Genomic DNA, 15,896 nt, shown 5'->3' with positions numbered 1-15,896 from the left:
TTAAAATATTTACTTAATTATATTCTTAATATTATGCATAGTGAAATAGTGGTAAATTATTATTACAATAATATTTGATTAATTAATAATATATGTAGTCAAAACTATACTTACAAGAGAATCAACAAGTAGAGTATATAAATTTTTAATAAAGATTGTGTTAAAAGATCTTTACTCACAGGTACGTAGTAGGTAGTACTTGCTACTTGAATTTGAGAATAATACTTCGTTTCTTGGCGTTGAAATCAATAACTCAACGAGTAGCTTTTACACTTGGAGCTGTATTTTGTGCAAAACCGAGTAAAAATGTTTAGGCAAAGGGTGTCATTTGTTGACGGCCACTAGATTGTCAAATCGGTAATTTGAGCGGAAATTTTTTTTTTTTCTATAATGGCAAAGTTCAAAACCTACCGAAAGGCCTTTTTTAAGTTTGTAATCTGAAGATTGCAGATATTAATGCACATAAATAACTTAATTAACAGTTAGCAATTATCGCATATGAATATATCAAAAATTAAAAAAAAATATTTATATAAGCAACTAAAAAGGAACTTACCAAAATAAACTAAAAGTTTTGTAATAATCAAATTTATTTTCACAGGTCTAAATAAGTTCAAATTATTACATTAAGTTTAGAGGCCTCGTTATAAAGATCATGATAAATTGGAATTTTAGTTACATTAGACATATCCAAATGGTACATAATAACAGAACAAAGAAAGCACAGTAAAAGAATCACAAATACCTTAATCACTCCACTAAAATAGATTACAGAGAAAAACAACAGAAGATATCAAAGTGGGTCGTCATGATCAATTTGATCACACACCTGCTCTACGTCAAACCAGAAAAGAAGTGAAGTTCGAGCATAAATCACTCTGACACGTTGCAAGGCAAGATCCCCACTTGTCAAAACAGCTTTAGCACCTCCTTCAATACGAGTTTGAGAAACAAACACACCATCGCCATTACCCTTTGTTTGAGAGGAAAGCACCTCACTGCTACTGGCTGTGCTTGTGCTCACAATGGGACATGAGAGATAATCAAGAGGATTAGATTCACATTGAAGTATGCATCCATCTATAGTTAGCCTTCCCTTTCTATGCAGCAAGCAGCAACCAAGCTCCGCCTTCACAGTTAAGTTTGCTAATTTGCAAGTAGAAAGGAACTCCAATGCACTGCTCAAACAAAACCAACAGCACATACCAAGTGTTGCAGAAGATGACATATCTAGTGATACTTCTGAGGTAGCAAACGTCTAAGCATTTGTCATTTTTTAATCCCTGACTTTACAAAATCTTCACTTTAATATTAACTTTACAAAACTTCATTTACTTTAATCCTTAATATTAATGGAAAAAGTAATGAAGAATGACTAAACTAAATGTCATTTTATACAAGTCAAATTAAAATGAAGGTTTCGTAAGGCCCGGGACTAAGGAAGCCGAGGCTTAAAATCTCAAGGATTAAAGTGAGAGTTTACTCCTTTTCCAAGAGTCCTTGTCATGCTACTGGATAATTGTTAAGATGACAACAGATGCCCTACTATGAACCTACATCTCCATTCATAGCATGAGGCTCAGAAGCATTTTATCTGATCATTTATCCTATCCTTTTAAATCAAGTAAACCCTCAGTTCAGTCCTTGAAATTGTAAGTGTTAGTCACTTTAGTTCACGACTTTACAAAATCATCAGTTCAGTCTAAATGCAAACCTGTCCGAGCCTCGAGAACAAAGGAGTGTTGTGTCATCTGGAAGTTCACCTGCACCAATCTGAACAAACAACATTGATTTTGGAAAAGAAAAAATGGAGGGATTTTCTATCATTAATACTTACTGTTTCCTCAAGAGCTAAACTAACGAGAAGGTAAAAACACTAATTATCGGCAGTGAAGAATCCATGTACAGCGCATTTGGCAGCGACATGAAACCAACAACAGTCTGTTTATTCTAGATCTTTTTAACATCCTCTAATAAAGTTTAGAAAACAATTATAGGATAATAGGAAACAAAAACACGTAAAAAAACTTGTTTGCAAACTCTAGTTCTTTTTTGGGCACCCAAGAAATGGAAGTTCAAGCATCATTTTCATGGAATGAACACTTTCAAACATGTGGCATCAGCCCCAAAATCACTTCAGGAGTGGCGACAGTCGAAAGGGAAGTAGCGCTGTTTATTCTCCATTTGCTGTTGTTCTATTGCGTTGGAGTCCGAACAGATTCTTCCAGTTAGCATTGGTGTCTGACCAGTTCTTGATGTGCTTATGCTCTGATTCCTTTTCTAATGCTTTGGCCGCTAATTTGGTCTTTTAATCATTCTCCTATTAGAGGGTCTTACCCATCATTTTGATGAAAGCAACGACTCATCTAGCATTAATTATAAAATCCAATTCACAACGTAAAATTTTTATGAAATTCATTTTTTGCAGCAGTGGGTTGAGCTGGGATAACCCTATTGTACAGAAAAACACACACTGTTCTTATCTTTTTCTTATGAAAGACAAAATTCATCAAGACAAATGGGAAAAAAATACAATGAGAATGAAGGATAAGGAATCCTCCATAGTCCTCAGCCAAACTACAAACATAAAACAACAAGGAAAATGAATGGAACAAAGCTGCCCAATCCAACAACATGAATAGGGAAACCCCATTTAAAAGGCCACATGCTTAACACCAGATAGAAGCCAGATGCCTAGTCTCATGAAGGGTTGTTGACTAAAATTTAATTAGATTCAAAAGTTTCACTGAATGCATAAATAATCTAATAACTCATTTTACACACACACACACATGCAGTCGGATAACTCACCAAGCAAATGGGTTTATTTATTTGAATGTTTGAGACACGATGACTTCCACCAGCTGCTATTAAAATGGTATCACCTGGTCTGTAAGAAAGGAAGTGAAAATTAGATTCCACAGCCTGAGGTAAAATCTAGAATCATATACAAATAGCATTAATTTTACATGCCTTGAAGCAGAAACTGCAGTTTCAATGTCTGGGAAAACACCAGGTTCCGATAAGTGTTTGACTGATCGATCTACCCGAAGCCAAAGGCGAGGATGACAGGCCAAGTAATTCCATCTGTGGCAAACGAGGGCGGTATTAAAGCGATCTGCAAACTCAATAGCAACTTTGTGACAGAAATGATTGATGCATGCATAATTTGCATAATATTCATACATAGACTAGCATCTAATTTACCTATATTCATCCATTTAGTACTCATTTTAGTATGCATTGTATTTGTTACTTGTTAGGAACATTTTATTGCTTTTTGTGTGTTTATCTTGTAGGCCAGTGAATTTCTAAAAGATATCTAGAATTTTAGAGGAAAATAAAAGCTTGAGAGAAAGAACAAATAATGAAAGACAAGGGCTAGAAGTGTTGAGGATCCAATTAGACCTTAAAGCTAGCATGGCTGTGGTTTGCACCCTAGTAACCACCATGGCTGTGGTTTGCACCCAGATTTCAAATTAACCTTTTTTACTTGTGTTTTCTCTTATGGGCCCACAGGCCCCACGGGAGTTTTAAGCCACATTTATTTAACTCTTTTAGAGTTCATTAGAAGGGAGATTAGACACATTGGCTAGAGATTCTCAAGAGAAGATCATAAAGCAAAAGCCATGATCATTGAAGATAGAACTTAAAGATTCAAGAACAAGGATTTCTAAAGGACAGAGATAGATTCTATTGTTCTTCCCTATTTCTTTATTTGTTCTTATAATACTTATGTCTAGATGGTCAACAATAGTTAGCAATTTGGATATGACTGAATAGTTTTCTATTCTAGCGATTAGGAATAACCAAACTAAGATTGATGACAATGTTTTGAATGTTTCCATGACTTTTAGCTAATTTTGACTTTCTTGATTCAATACTTAATGCTCTTAATGCTTGTGGATTGGATGGACCTCTTATTGGCAGGATACATTAAGGGAAGGACAGAAAAGAAAAGTTTGACGTTGAAAACCCTAAGGTTGAACCTGAGATTCTAGATCATAGAAGGAAGTTAAGTTTCTTGAGGAGTCATCGAATTGCCATAGATCTTAATGGGTTATATTTAACACGAAAGTAGAGATTAGTCCAATTAAAGACGTTATTGTGTTTTGAAAGGAAACGGTAATTAACTTAAGATAATTCGCCTTTAAGATAAGTCACTGTCCAAACAAGTTATTTGACTTAGGATTTGGATTTCTAAATGCGTTTGTCAAGGATTATTTAACTTACAAAGAAAGCTTCTAGGGGGCGATTATGCAAGGTATAGAGGCTATAGAGATGATAAGAAGACACTACTGGAGAAATTAATATATTGATACTTGCATGAGTTGTAGATATTGTTGGGTTGGCATGATAATGGGATCTAAACCATACCCCCAATAACTTAGTGCCAAAATGAAGGGGTAGCTATACATGACCATGGTTGTATAATCCATAAAAACCCATTCTTAGGCTCCAAAATTTGGCATAAATTTAGTTCAAGCCTCAAATTCTAAGCTTTTCATTTCACAAAACCCAACTAAATGCGAAAAAAATGCTAAGTAGTCACAACCCACACAACAGAAATTAAAAAACCTACTTCATGTACCTAAAGGCATGTGAAGGATGATCAATCCGAAAACAATCCATGAAAACAACAAAAATTGACAAAACAAAAATGTGGGTGTTGTTGAATTGAGCGAAAAGATAGAGATTTTGGAGAGAAAGAAGAAGAGGGCTATACCTGGAATAGGGGGAAGGAAGCTGAAGATGTGCATAAGACAACCATCATCGAGATTATTGATGAGAGAAGAAGAGGTTCTTTTCCTTTGTGACTTCTTCCAATTTTGTTGCTGTTGCTCTTCCTCTTCCATGAACCTCTCTGCGATGCTTCTGCCTCCTCCTCCTCACACTTTTGATTAAGGCACTGTTTGGCTCTTACGTATCAACCGCACCGGATATTTATTATTCTCGTTTTCGTTTATTTTATTTGCCTTTGGAGACCCGACACACGTGTAAAAATACCTTCACCTGCCGTGGGCGTACCACACTATTTTATGCATTAAAAAAAATGTTTTTGTTAAGAGTTGAGTCTAATTATTTATAAATAGAAATAATTTATCAAAAAAATCCATATTTATTTTATCGACATTATCTTCATCAAATTAAATTTAATCATTTTAAATATTTTTTTAATTTATAAAATAACTCAACTTTTAAAAATTTTGTGAAAATATTTACAACTTAATTTTTAAAATAACAAAAATTAATCTTTATCTTCTCAGCTACCATCAAATATTGAATTTCTATGTGTTTGAAACTTCTATCAATTTTTTTTAAATGTGTAATAGTAGACTTTGTTATAAAAAGTATTTTTTTCTTAGCTTGAGTTGCACAGCTGGTTGCTGTTATTAATTTTTATGTTTCATTCTTTTGAATAGAGTAAGTTTTTTTATTCATGACATTTCTCTAATGCATAATTAGCGTAATGTATAATTAGTATAGCGGTTTTTTAAATTTTAGATAGATGCTTTATCTTTAAAAAATATCAAAATAGAGATTTTGATTGTTTCTTGATAATAAAAATAAAAATTAACTTGTACTTAATAATACAATCTCCTTGTTCTTTATTTCTTTATTATCCTTTTAAACTCATCATATTGCACTTAAATTCTATGTGTTATTATCATGTTATGACTAAATAGTTTTTCTATTTCTAGGAATCAGGCTATAGGGTTAAAAGGATGTTTTATGTTTATAATACTTATCTCATTGCATTATACAATTGTGTGAATAGTTGCTTGAGGAAAAAAAAATCTTACCTTGTCTAAAATGTATATCATTTGTATGTTGTTTAAGCTATTTTTTCCTTCTTATCATACATTTTTCCTACTTTAAGTATTATTTTGTTGAAAAATAGCTTTGAAGTGGAAAAAAACACATGAAAAGAAGATCCTAGCATTCAGCTAACACCACCACATGGGGTGCGCACCAAGACTATGATTCATGGCATCAACACAATAATTTTCATCGAGTTTAATTTAGATTCAAGCTTATTTATTTTTTAATATTTTTATAAATAAATTTTTAAAATAATATTATTTTTAAACAATTTTTCTATTTAAAAATTATTTTGTCACATGTGAATACTATTTTTTTTCTTTCCCATGGTTGATCTCAAATTTTTATAGAATAAAATGTTGTTTATACAAAAAAAATATATAAAAACTTGGAAAATAATTTTGGTCCTAGAAATGAAAATTTTGCAATATACTGATTATATCCACCACCTATTTGTTGAAAAAGTAAAAATAAATAAGATAGAAATACTAATAAGTCGAATTATCCTTTCCTTTTTATTTTAATTTTATTTTATTAATTTAATAAATATGATTTGATTCAACGTAAGAGTTACTTTAAAACTGGAGTACAATATCCTTAGCATTGTGTTGTAGATCTGCCATTCTCGTACGTCAATCGAATCGGTCATTTCATGCTAACTCCTTTTCAATTGCACAATGGCTTTTGGATTTGTATATTAACTTTTCTGATTCGTAATTATACATTTTGCCAATTTCTTATGTGATCGTGTCCAGTGACCTTAGGTCGCTTAGTCCTTTTCCCTTTTTTTCTCTTTAGTTTTGTTATTTTAATTATTTTTACTATGTATATTATTTTCTATTTCAGTAACGTTTATAATTATAAATAAATAGAATGTCTTTTATGTTTCAATAGTTTCTTTGAATTTATTATTATTATTATTTATTTTACTTTTGCTAGCAAATTGTAATAATAATAATATTAAAAGTAGTAATAGTAATTTAAAATAAAAAGTAAATAAAATTTCTAATAATATTATTGTTATTAATAAGTAATAATGAATAAGTTAATTTATATTTTTGATGATGGTAGTGATGGAGTAAATAAAAAAGTAAAGTAAAAATATTCTCTCTCTAATAATATTCAATTTGTTATTATTATTGATATTATTGTCTTTGCTATTGTTTTATTATTACATGATATTACTATGAATCAATAGTTTTATTATTTTTTATTGATAAATTAATTTCATTCATAATAAACTTATAAACAAACACATAGAATAATTATAATAATTTATAATGCTAATGGGTAGTGACTCTAACTTTATGCATTATAAATTGTTAGAACCTATGTGTATTAATGTTACCTTAGGTTTTATACAACATAAATTTATCAAACAAATTTTTAATCTTTTTATTAAATATTTTTTCTAATCAATTCAAATATATTTATTTTTTTCATTAAATATAATTAATTTCATATTTTAAATTTTCTTACATTATATTTCTAATTTTGATAATTTAAATAATCAATCATTTCTTTATTTTATTATACAAATTTTTGTAATATTGATGTGTGATTTATATTACCTTCAATTATCCAATAAATTATAAGAGATTTATGTATAGTTTACGTTATTTAAAATTTTTTTCAACATTAATCATAATAGAAATTAAAATTCAAATACTTTATTTACGAATAAAATATTTTTAACGATTTGCAATATAGTTATGTGATCTAACATTATAATTTTATGAAAATAATTTTAATTTTAAAATAATTTTTTACTAAACTTAATTTTAATCAACTAACTTCATAATTTTTAGATAGAATTAAGTGACTTTGAGTTTCACATTGCACCTAGAGATATGTACGAGCGAGAATAGGATCCGTCAAGTCAAAATAATTTTTAAAATAATTTTTTTCTCTCTTTTAAAATACCGAGTTAACATTTCAATAAATATTTTTCTTTTTCTAGAATAAAATAATTTAAGATAACTATTTTTAGTCAGACGTTGTAGGGTGTTAATACTTTCTTTACACGTAAATGACTCCCAAACTCATTTTTGGTTTCAAAAATCATATTATTTTAAAAGTTTTTCCAAGGTTTTCTAAAAATAAATTTTGGTAACGACTCCTCTAATTTGTTAGAAAATGTTTTTATTCTTAAAAGATGTTTTTCTTAACACCTTTTTGTCGTACTGTTATGTCTGTCTAGTTGCAACAGATGGTAACTCCACTAGGGACATTTTTTAGAGAGTTAAGCCTTTGATAATTAATTGTGCAAATTTGTGTAATTTTGTTTCTATTTGCTTAATCCCTTTATCTTTTCTTATTTATTATTTGAATTAATTGTATTATGTTTCTTTTTATTCGTGTATTTATTTCGTGCATGTATTTTGTAATCTTATATATATTTTTATTAATATTGCTGTTAACCCTAGGATATATGACTATTGATAATTTTTTGTGGTATTTTTATGTTGTTTACAGCTTATATTTTTGTTGAGTTGATAAGGTTTGTATGCTCCCTCACACACCACTTACACATTCATCACACACTTTGAGCGGGGCCCTATACTCAGGTCTGAGTATGCTTAGGATTAGAGAGGTTATGTAGGGGTGTTATTTTGGATGCACATCCTATTTGACTATCATGAAAACCTTAGCTAGAGTTTGACCTTTGTTTGATGTCCCACATCTAGTAGACTCCCTACTGTTGTGGTCAACATCAGGAATTGGATCTTAACTGTAGTGACCTTTTAAGATTACAGCCACCTTTGGTGAGTTAATGAATCTATATTTTAATTAATTTTTACTTGCCTTTTTATTATCCTTTAATAGAAAAAGTAAACTTAGAAAGTATAAATAAGATGAAAATTTCATTTAGATCAAATATCATAGGTTTATTAATTTTTGGTTAATTTACATTGATTTACATAGATATAATTTATAATTTTGATCATTTGAATAATTGTGCAAGAATTTTCAGACTTATTCTAAAGATTTTTAGCCTTTGAGAAAATTTGAGGTGAAAGTGACCACTTTCAAAAGTGTAGTGGACACTACAACAAGCTAAGTCCAGAAGAAAGACTAAAGCGACCACTTTCATAAGCAATAGTGGACACTACAACAAGCTCAAGATACTGCAGACCTACGTGTAGCTACTATCAAAAGTGATAGTAGATACTACAATGAGTACATCCTGGTGCAGAGCGTGCGTAGCCACTATCACCTGCAATAGTGACAACTTCAGAGAGGAATGTAAAAGACTGGAAGTTGTGCATTATGATAGTAGCTACTATGGACGACACTCACTTCACTATAAATAGATTTTTAGAAATTAGGGTTATGATCTTTTCTTACACTTTTAGATTTTTGCTATTTTGGAAACATTGACAGAGCTTAGGTCAGTCTTGGGTGACAACCAATGATCCAACTTAGGGTTTTATTTTTACTTTCCCTTTAATTCTCTTTGATTTTTTTACATTCATGTCATTAAATTCTCTTTATTTTCATCTTGTATTTGTGAGACTCATCCTTGTGGAAGGCTAAACCTTTTGTAATCCATAGTGAGTTCACTTGGATTCTTGAATTCCTAGGTTATGAATGTTAATACAATTCCTTTTCCTTCATGAATTTCTTTTTTTCAATCCTTTGAATTGAATTAATGGTTAAATAAGGGGGACATTACGTAATTAACTCTAATTTGTTTTAATGAGATTCTAAACTTGATTTGCTTAATTTTGGGTTTATTTCTAAGGTTGCTTAATCTTGGGAAAAGGGATTGAAGTCCATTAAATTTGTTTAAATTTGTATGAAATTTTAAGGTTAATTCTCGCTTGTTGAATTAGCCTAATTCAAAGGAAGAGGAAGAGTGTTAAATGTTGAGAGGAATAATGATAGAATCATGTGAATGAAATAGGAGTTGCTCTGTGTTATTGATTGAATTTGATAATTTCGTTGACTTCTCTTTATATTGAATCTGGAAATCAACCAAATCCTCGCCCACTTAATTGCTTTCTTAGTAATGTTTACAACATGTTCAATGTGTATTTACAACCAAAGTTTGTGGAGACAACCTAGATTAACACCCTAGTATTACATTAATTTCTATTTATATTTTGATGAGGATTCGCGACAAATCTTTCGTTCATCATGAGTCTTTACACGTAAAAGAAAGTCATAGATCTTTAAGTTGGACCTTTTAGGTGACCCAAAATAGGACACAAAGGAAGTATTTTTTTTTTCCTTATCTACGCTTTTAGAAGTCATGTGAATCATTAGTACCTTAAAGTTGTTAAAGGCTAGTGATTCACATAATTCTCTAGGTTAATTTTTCTTACATCATTATCATTTCATATATCATTAGATATCATTTATTTGAGTATCACGCTTATTGTCATCCATGTAACATTAGTAATTTTAAAATTAATTTTGAAAATAAGGTTAAGGATAATAATTTGCATGGTTCTCTTGTCATTGTATTTTCAGATGAAACATTATCCTTCTAAATATCAATTTAGATTTATAGAAAATAAAGAAATCATTTTCAAAGAGATTTTAAAAGGGTAATGATTCATATTGTTCTTGCATTATCATGGTAATCACAAACTTGTCTCATTAATATAAAAGCCTAGTGGATTATTGTTGATTCTTATATGGACATTTATATGTTTAAAATCAATATTGATCCTTATCGCCACTGAGGTCCTATGTTAATGAAACAAATACAAGATTTGGAATAATTTCTCATTATTTTCTTTTTATTTATAGGTTGAGAATCACAAAGTTGTTTGAGTATTCAAGAAAATGAAAATTAATGTGGGATCGAGTAATAGTGAGGTGAGATCAGTTGAGCTAAGAAGAAAATTGTATCTGAAAGTTAAAAAGGCTAACGCTGCTAGTGTTAAGAAAGAAGCCGAAGACGGTCCAACAACTCATTTTAGTGAGGTTTGGAAATGTTATGAGGTTGATGGAAGTGAATGTGCAAGAAGATGCTATAACATATCTAACCCAGTATTATGATTCCCCATTGAGGTGCTTCACCTTTTAGGATTTTCAGTTGACTCCAACCCTAGAGGAATTTGAGCAAATTTTAGACCTACCTTTGGAGGGTCAACCGCCATATCATCCTCTATAACATTATGCATCTCTTCTAACTATAGCCAATGTCTTAAGGATTCACCCAGTAGAGTTGCATCAAGCTTATCAAGAGAGGAATCAGAATAGGGGATTCACAAGAGAATTTCTTGAGCGACACATGCATAATTTGACAGAAAAAGAAGATTGAGAGACTTTCATGAATGTACTAGCACTCACCATTTATGGCACTGTCCTCTTCCCTAAGCATGACAACTTTGTGGATTTAGTAGCAATAGATGTGTTTCTTGCATGCAAAAATCAATCAAGAATCCTGTCCCTGCAATACTAGTTGATGTTTATTGTACACTGAGCTTCTGCCATGAAAGGAAAGAAAAAAGAATTGTATGTTGTCTGCTTATGCTTTATATATGACTCACGGCTCATATCTTTAAAGGCCAAGTGAAATCAAGTGTCCGATTATTGATTTGTTGAGGTTTCAGGTTGGGCAGAAAAATGGTCAAGAGTGGGCTAATCACTTAGCTAGTTTGAATGAAAGACACATCAGTTGGCACACTCCATGGCAACAGTCAATGACCGTTGTTTATCACTGCAGCAATTATCCAAATGTTCCTCTTATGGATACTTGAGATTGTATAAATTACAATCCAATTATGGGACAATGTCAGCTCGCTTATCTTATGATGAGACCACCTACTAAGGAACTATTGACTCCTTTTATTGTATACTACGAAGATGGAAATTTCACTAAATTGATCCAAAAGGCAAGGAATGCTTGGGCAAAGGTTGTTTGAAAAGGAAAAGAGCTAGGCGTGAGAAGTTGTGCAGCGAAGGCAAGTTACCATCAATGGGTTAAAGAAAGAATCCAAGAGATTAAGTTACCATTCAAGGATCCAGGTACCTCTCAAGAAAGTAAACCATCTAATCTAGAACCCTTCGAGTATGAAGAAGTAAAAGAATTAAAGGCAAGACTAACTAAGATGATTGAGAAGAATGTGAGAGTAGAAAGGGAGCTTCGAGAGAGCCGCCAAACTTGCGCCATTTTGAAGAGAGAGAACTGTGAAAAATAACAAGCCTATAAAGAGGTTTGTAAGAAGCAGAAGTCTGTGTAAAGCCATGCAGCTTTTTATGAGAAAAGATAACTAAAAGGTGCATTATATAAGGCAAAAAAAGATCGAGAAGAAGCTTTGACTCAATCCAGTGAACTTCAAACATGAGTACAAAACATGGGAGAGAAGATAAGGAAAATTATCATGGCATGCGAGGCTAAAATTAATGCTAAAAAAGGGAAAGTATTCAGAATTATGAAAGAATATGAAGTTATTGTGAAAGGAAAAGATGGTCAGATAAAAGAAGGAGATAAGCTCATTGAGTATTGGATTAAGTACTTTATACAACTTGCATCATTAGCTAATACAACAATTGATGACGTCCCACATATATTGTCAAACGCCGAGATAGCTACATTCTTCTTCACGACACCTCAAGAAATTAAAGACTTCCTCGGCCATTACAATTAGTTGGTCTCAGAGATGAAAGGAATGATAGTTGGGGGTTAGGAAAGGGTGATGTAATGACTTAGGATATGGGTAGATCATGTCTAGGTAGGAAAAAGAAAGATGTATTTTGGATCAAACTGTGATGTACTTCAGTGTTTTGATTTAATTTGGGATTATATTTTGGTGTGTTTCATTTGATGAGCGTCTTACATTAATTTCCATCGAAGACCCGAAGACGTTCAACAACTATGATGATTTTTTAATATTTGGTTGTTATTTTTAAGTGCATTTTTTGTTTTGGTTAATTCTTTTTTGAATACAAACTCTTTCAAAAAATTAAACAAACATAACAGAGAAATGTTTTCTAAAACATCCTTATAGAACTCGCGCTCAAGTAAGGATCATGGATGAGTTAGAGGAGCACAATGAAGAACTGATGAACAATGTTAACTAGTTGAAAGAATAAATGGCACAAATCTTAGAGGCACTAAAATCTTTAGAGAGAAGAGCCAAGGGGACCCCTACTCAAGTACCTCTAGTTCAACCCACTCCTACCTATCCACCAAGTTTCACCCCTACACAAGGACCGTTTCAAAGTTTTCCTCCTCATGAAATAATGGTGCTTTTGATCCTCTATGTAGAAAGGCCTCGACAACAAGCTTTCAATCAACAAGATACTCAATATCCCCTATATGACCTTCTCCTTGGTTATACACCATCGATAGCTGAGAACCCACTAAACACTAGCAAACTATCAAATCAACCCAATTATGCACAACCTTCAGGCCCATAAATCCAACCAACTCAAACATCCATCCTGTCATATGCTTATCCTCAAAATGCCCATCCCTACGAAGCTTATATACCCCACACTATACTTACTCCAAACCAACCGATCCACCACCAACCACAAATCACTAATCCTAGCCTTGATGAAAACCCAGCCATATCACCATTCCATTCCCATAAGACCTTGAGAGAATCTCAACCAAATTATTTAGATGAACATTTATAATCTAGAGAAAAATTTCAAATATCGGAAGAAAGATGAAAGCTATTTAGGGGAGTAGATACCAAGTTAACATTTTAAAAAATAATTTTTCTTTTCCTAGGATAAAATAATTAATATTTAGGGGTTAAATAAATATTTTTTAAAATTAAAATGTATTTGCATAATTAATTTAAGGTAACCATTTTTAAATGGATGTTGTATGGTGCTAATACCTTCCTTACATATAAATGACTCTCGACCTCATTTTTTATTTTAAAGATCATATTATTTTAAAAAAAATTTCAAGGTTTTCTTAAAACAAACTTTGGTGGTGACTTCTCTGATTTGTTAGAAAATATTTTTGTTCCTAGAAAATATTTTTTTAAGAACATTTTTGCTGTACCGTTACGACATCACATTACTAATAGTTTCATACTTTAAAGGTGAGACACTAATTTTTTTAAAGAAGTTATAAACATTAGAGAGATCAATTTTTTTTCTTTTTAATTTTTTAAAAGAATTTTGTATACAAAATTTAAGAGCAAATGACACGTTTTAAAATTTTAAATAATTTTCTTTACTCACAAAACTAATTTGAAATAGTATATTCAAAACTGGGCCTAACAAATGGTGATATTGTGGGTACATTCTTGACACGCTGGTTTTAGCTTCATGAGAGAAAGCACACACTCAAAGTTGCTACACATTGATCAAATCAATGACTTATTGGTTGCACCTTCACATTTTTTTTCAAACAGTTGGTGTTCAAGGTATTACTACGCCTCTCTCTCTTTGGCTTATGAAAATGTGTGCCTTCAGATTGCTAGTTTTTCCCTCCTTCAATGCTCACTTCCTTGGTTAAGAAATAAGTGTTTATGAAATTTCACAAATCAAATGCAAAGACAAAAAGAGGTGAATGTTTAACTTTTAACTTAAGAACGATGATTTGACTTATGAAGACGTGAACCACCCTCAAAAATGTTTTTTTTTTCTTTTTCAAACTAATTTCATATATTAGGTGGACAAAACATTTCAAAATTTTGACGTGTCATGTTTTCTTGAATTTCATCATGTACAAAACTCCTTTAAAATATAAAAAAAGTTGTCTTTCTAACATACAATAATACTCTAAAAAAAAAAAAACAAAAACTTTCATCATTCTGAGGTGTGAAACTTTTAAAAAAAGTGACAACGTAACGAAAAAAGCCCAAACAAAAAAATATTTAAAAAATAATATTGTTTTAACAATAATTTTTTAAAAATATATAAAAAAAAAGCCTTGGATTCGATCACATCAAAAGTAGAGTTTGATTTTATTAAGTATTGAAAGCGAAAAGCCTTAAAAATATGAGATTTAATGAAACTAGCTCCTAGAAATGCTTTGATTCTTGATACGTACCTTGTTAGTGTCATTATTGATTACCTCTAGATTTTGTTTTATCTTTATAAATATCAAATTATTGATTTCAATTGTCTAAATAATAAAAATTGAAAGTAATTGGTATATAATAACACAATCCTATAAAACGATATTTTTACTATGTTTTTAACCGCGCACTTGCGTCTTATAAAGTTTCTGGCATTATTATCAAGGATTTTGATCCTGTTAATACCGGCGTTAATTGCAATTTAATTAGACTGGACAATCTTTTCTTTATTTTCCTTTTTTCTTTACACTTCACACTTTTATTTGATTCTATTCTCTACTTTGTCTCCGTTACTTGGTTTTTTTTATTTAAATAATATTTTTAAAAAAATAAATTCTCAAATCTGAGATAATTTTAGTCTCGTGTCACGAATTTCATTATAATTATTGACAAAATTTTTATTTTTAAATTTAAAAAAAATAAATTTTATCATTAAAAATGTAAAATTCATAATTTTTTTATTTTTTAAAATAAGTTTCATAAAAAAATAGAAACTTATAAAATTTGTATGCGTCAAACTATTATAAATTTTATAATTATAAAAAAATATTTATTTAAAAAATAACAAAAGTTTCGCCAGATGAATAGCAAAACTATTTGTAAAAGAAATTCTCCATTGCAGAGCGCTTTTACCAAAGACACCAAAGAAAAAAAATATTCACTGGACAATTTATTGGACACATGTAATGTGATTAGCGAGTCATTGGATAATCTAACAAGAACTTTGCAAGAGACTAGCAGATGAAGTTCTAGCGTAAGGGTTCAAGGGAGTACCAGATGGAGCTTCAACAAATGTAATCAATACAGCAACAAATCCGATGAATGAGAAAACTTTCTTTCATCTTCCAATCTCTGAATTTGAAAAGAGCAGACAAATCTGATGAATAAGACAGCTTTCTTTCATCTTCCAATCTCAGCTTTCTTTCACTTGGAAGGCAGACAAATCCTATGAATGAACAAGGTAGATGTAATGCTTCAACCGGTTTGAAAATTGACGAATTTTTTTTACGAAAAGTTTCGCCATCCATCTCGTGAATCTTTTTTTGTTTTTTAAATAAATATTTTTTTTAT

The 15,896-nt window shown here is 30.8% G+C and overlaps 1 protein-coding gene across 1 annotated transcript; it reads right to left on the bottom strand.

Annotated features, from left to right (window-relative positions):
- Window positions 1-564: 564 nt before the first annotated feature.
- On the bottom strand, window positions 565-4,942 carry LOC113854012 (F-box protein SKIP5). The gene is made up of 5 exons (XM_027484795.1): window positions 4,727-4,942; window positions 2,974-3,118; window positions 2,812-2,890; window positions 1,715-1,773; window positions 565-1,178 (listed from the first exon to the last, which is right to left on the bottom strand). Exons 1-5 carry the CDS (start codon window positions 4,854-4,856, stop codon window positions 794-796), a joined length of 798 nt encoding a protein of 265 aa, XP_027340596.1. The 5' UTR covers window positions 4,857-4,942; the 3' UTR covers window positions 565-793.
- Window positions 4,943-15,896: the final 10,954 nt, after the last annotated feature.

This window comes from Abrus precatorius, unplaced genomic scaffold (genome assembly GCF_003935025.1).
Source record: "Abrus precatorius isolate BTA unplaced genomic scaffold, Abrus_2018 Scaffold11, whole genome shotgun sequence".
NCBI lineage: Eukaryota > Viridiplantae > Streptophyta > Magnoliopsida > Fabales > Fabaceae > Abrus > Abrus precatorius.
Note: the sequence above shows the minus strand (reverse complement) of the source record. Positions and strands in the feature narration are given on the sequence as shown.

What these genes read in the sequence shown, in the direction of transcription:
- LOC113854012 (XM_027484795.1), bottom strand. Translation starts at nt 4,856, where the DNA reads ATGGAAGAGGAAGAGCAACAGCAACAAAATTGGAAGAAGTCACAAAGG. An exon ending in CTTCCTTCCCCCTATTCCAG is followed by an intron (nt 3,119 to 4,726) that starts GTATAGCCCTCT and finishes TTGAGTTTGCAG; the next exon opens with ATCGCTTTAATACCGCCCTC. An exon ending in ACTGCAGTTTCTGCTTCAAG is followed by an intron (nt 2,891 to 2,973) that starts GCATGTAAAATT and finishes CCTTTCTTACAG; the next exon opens with ACCAGGTGATACCATTTTAA.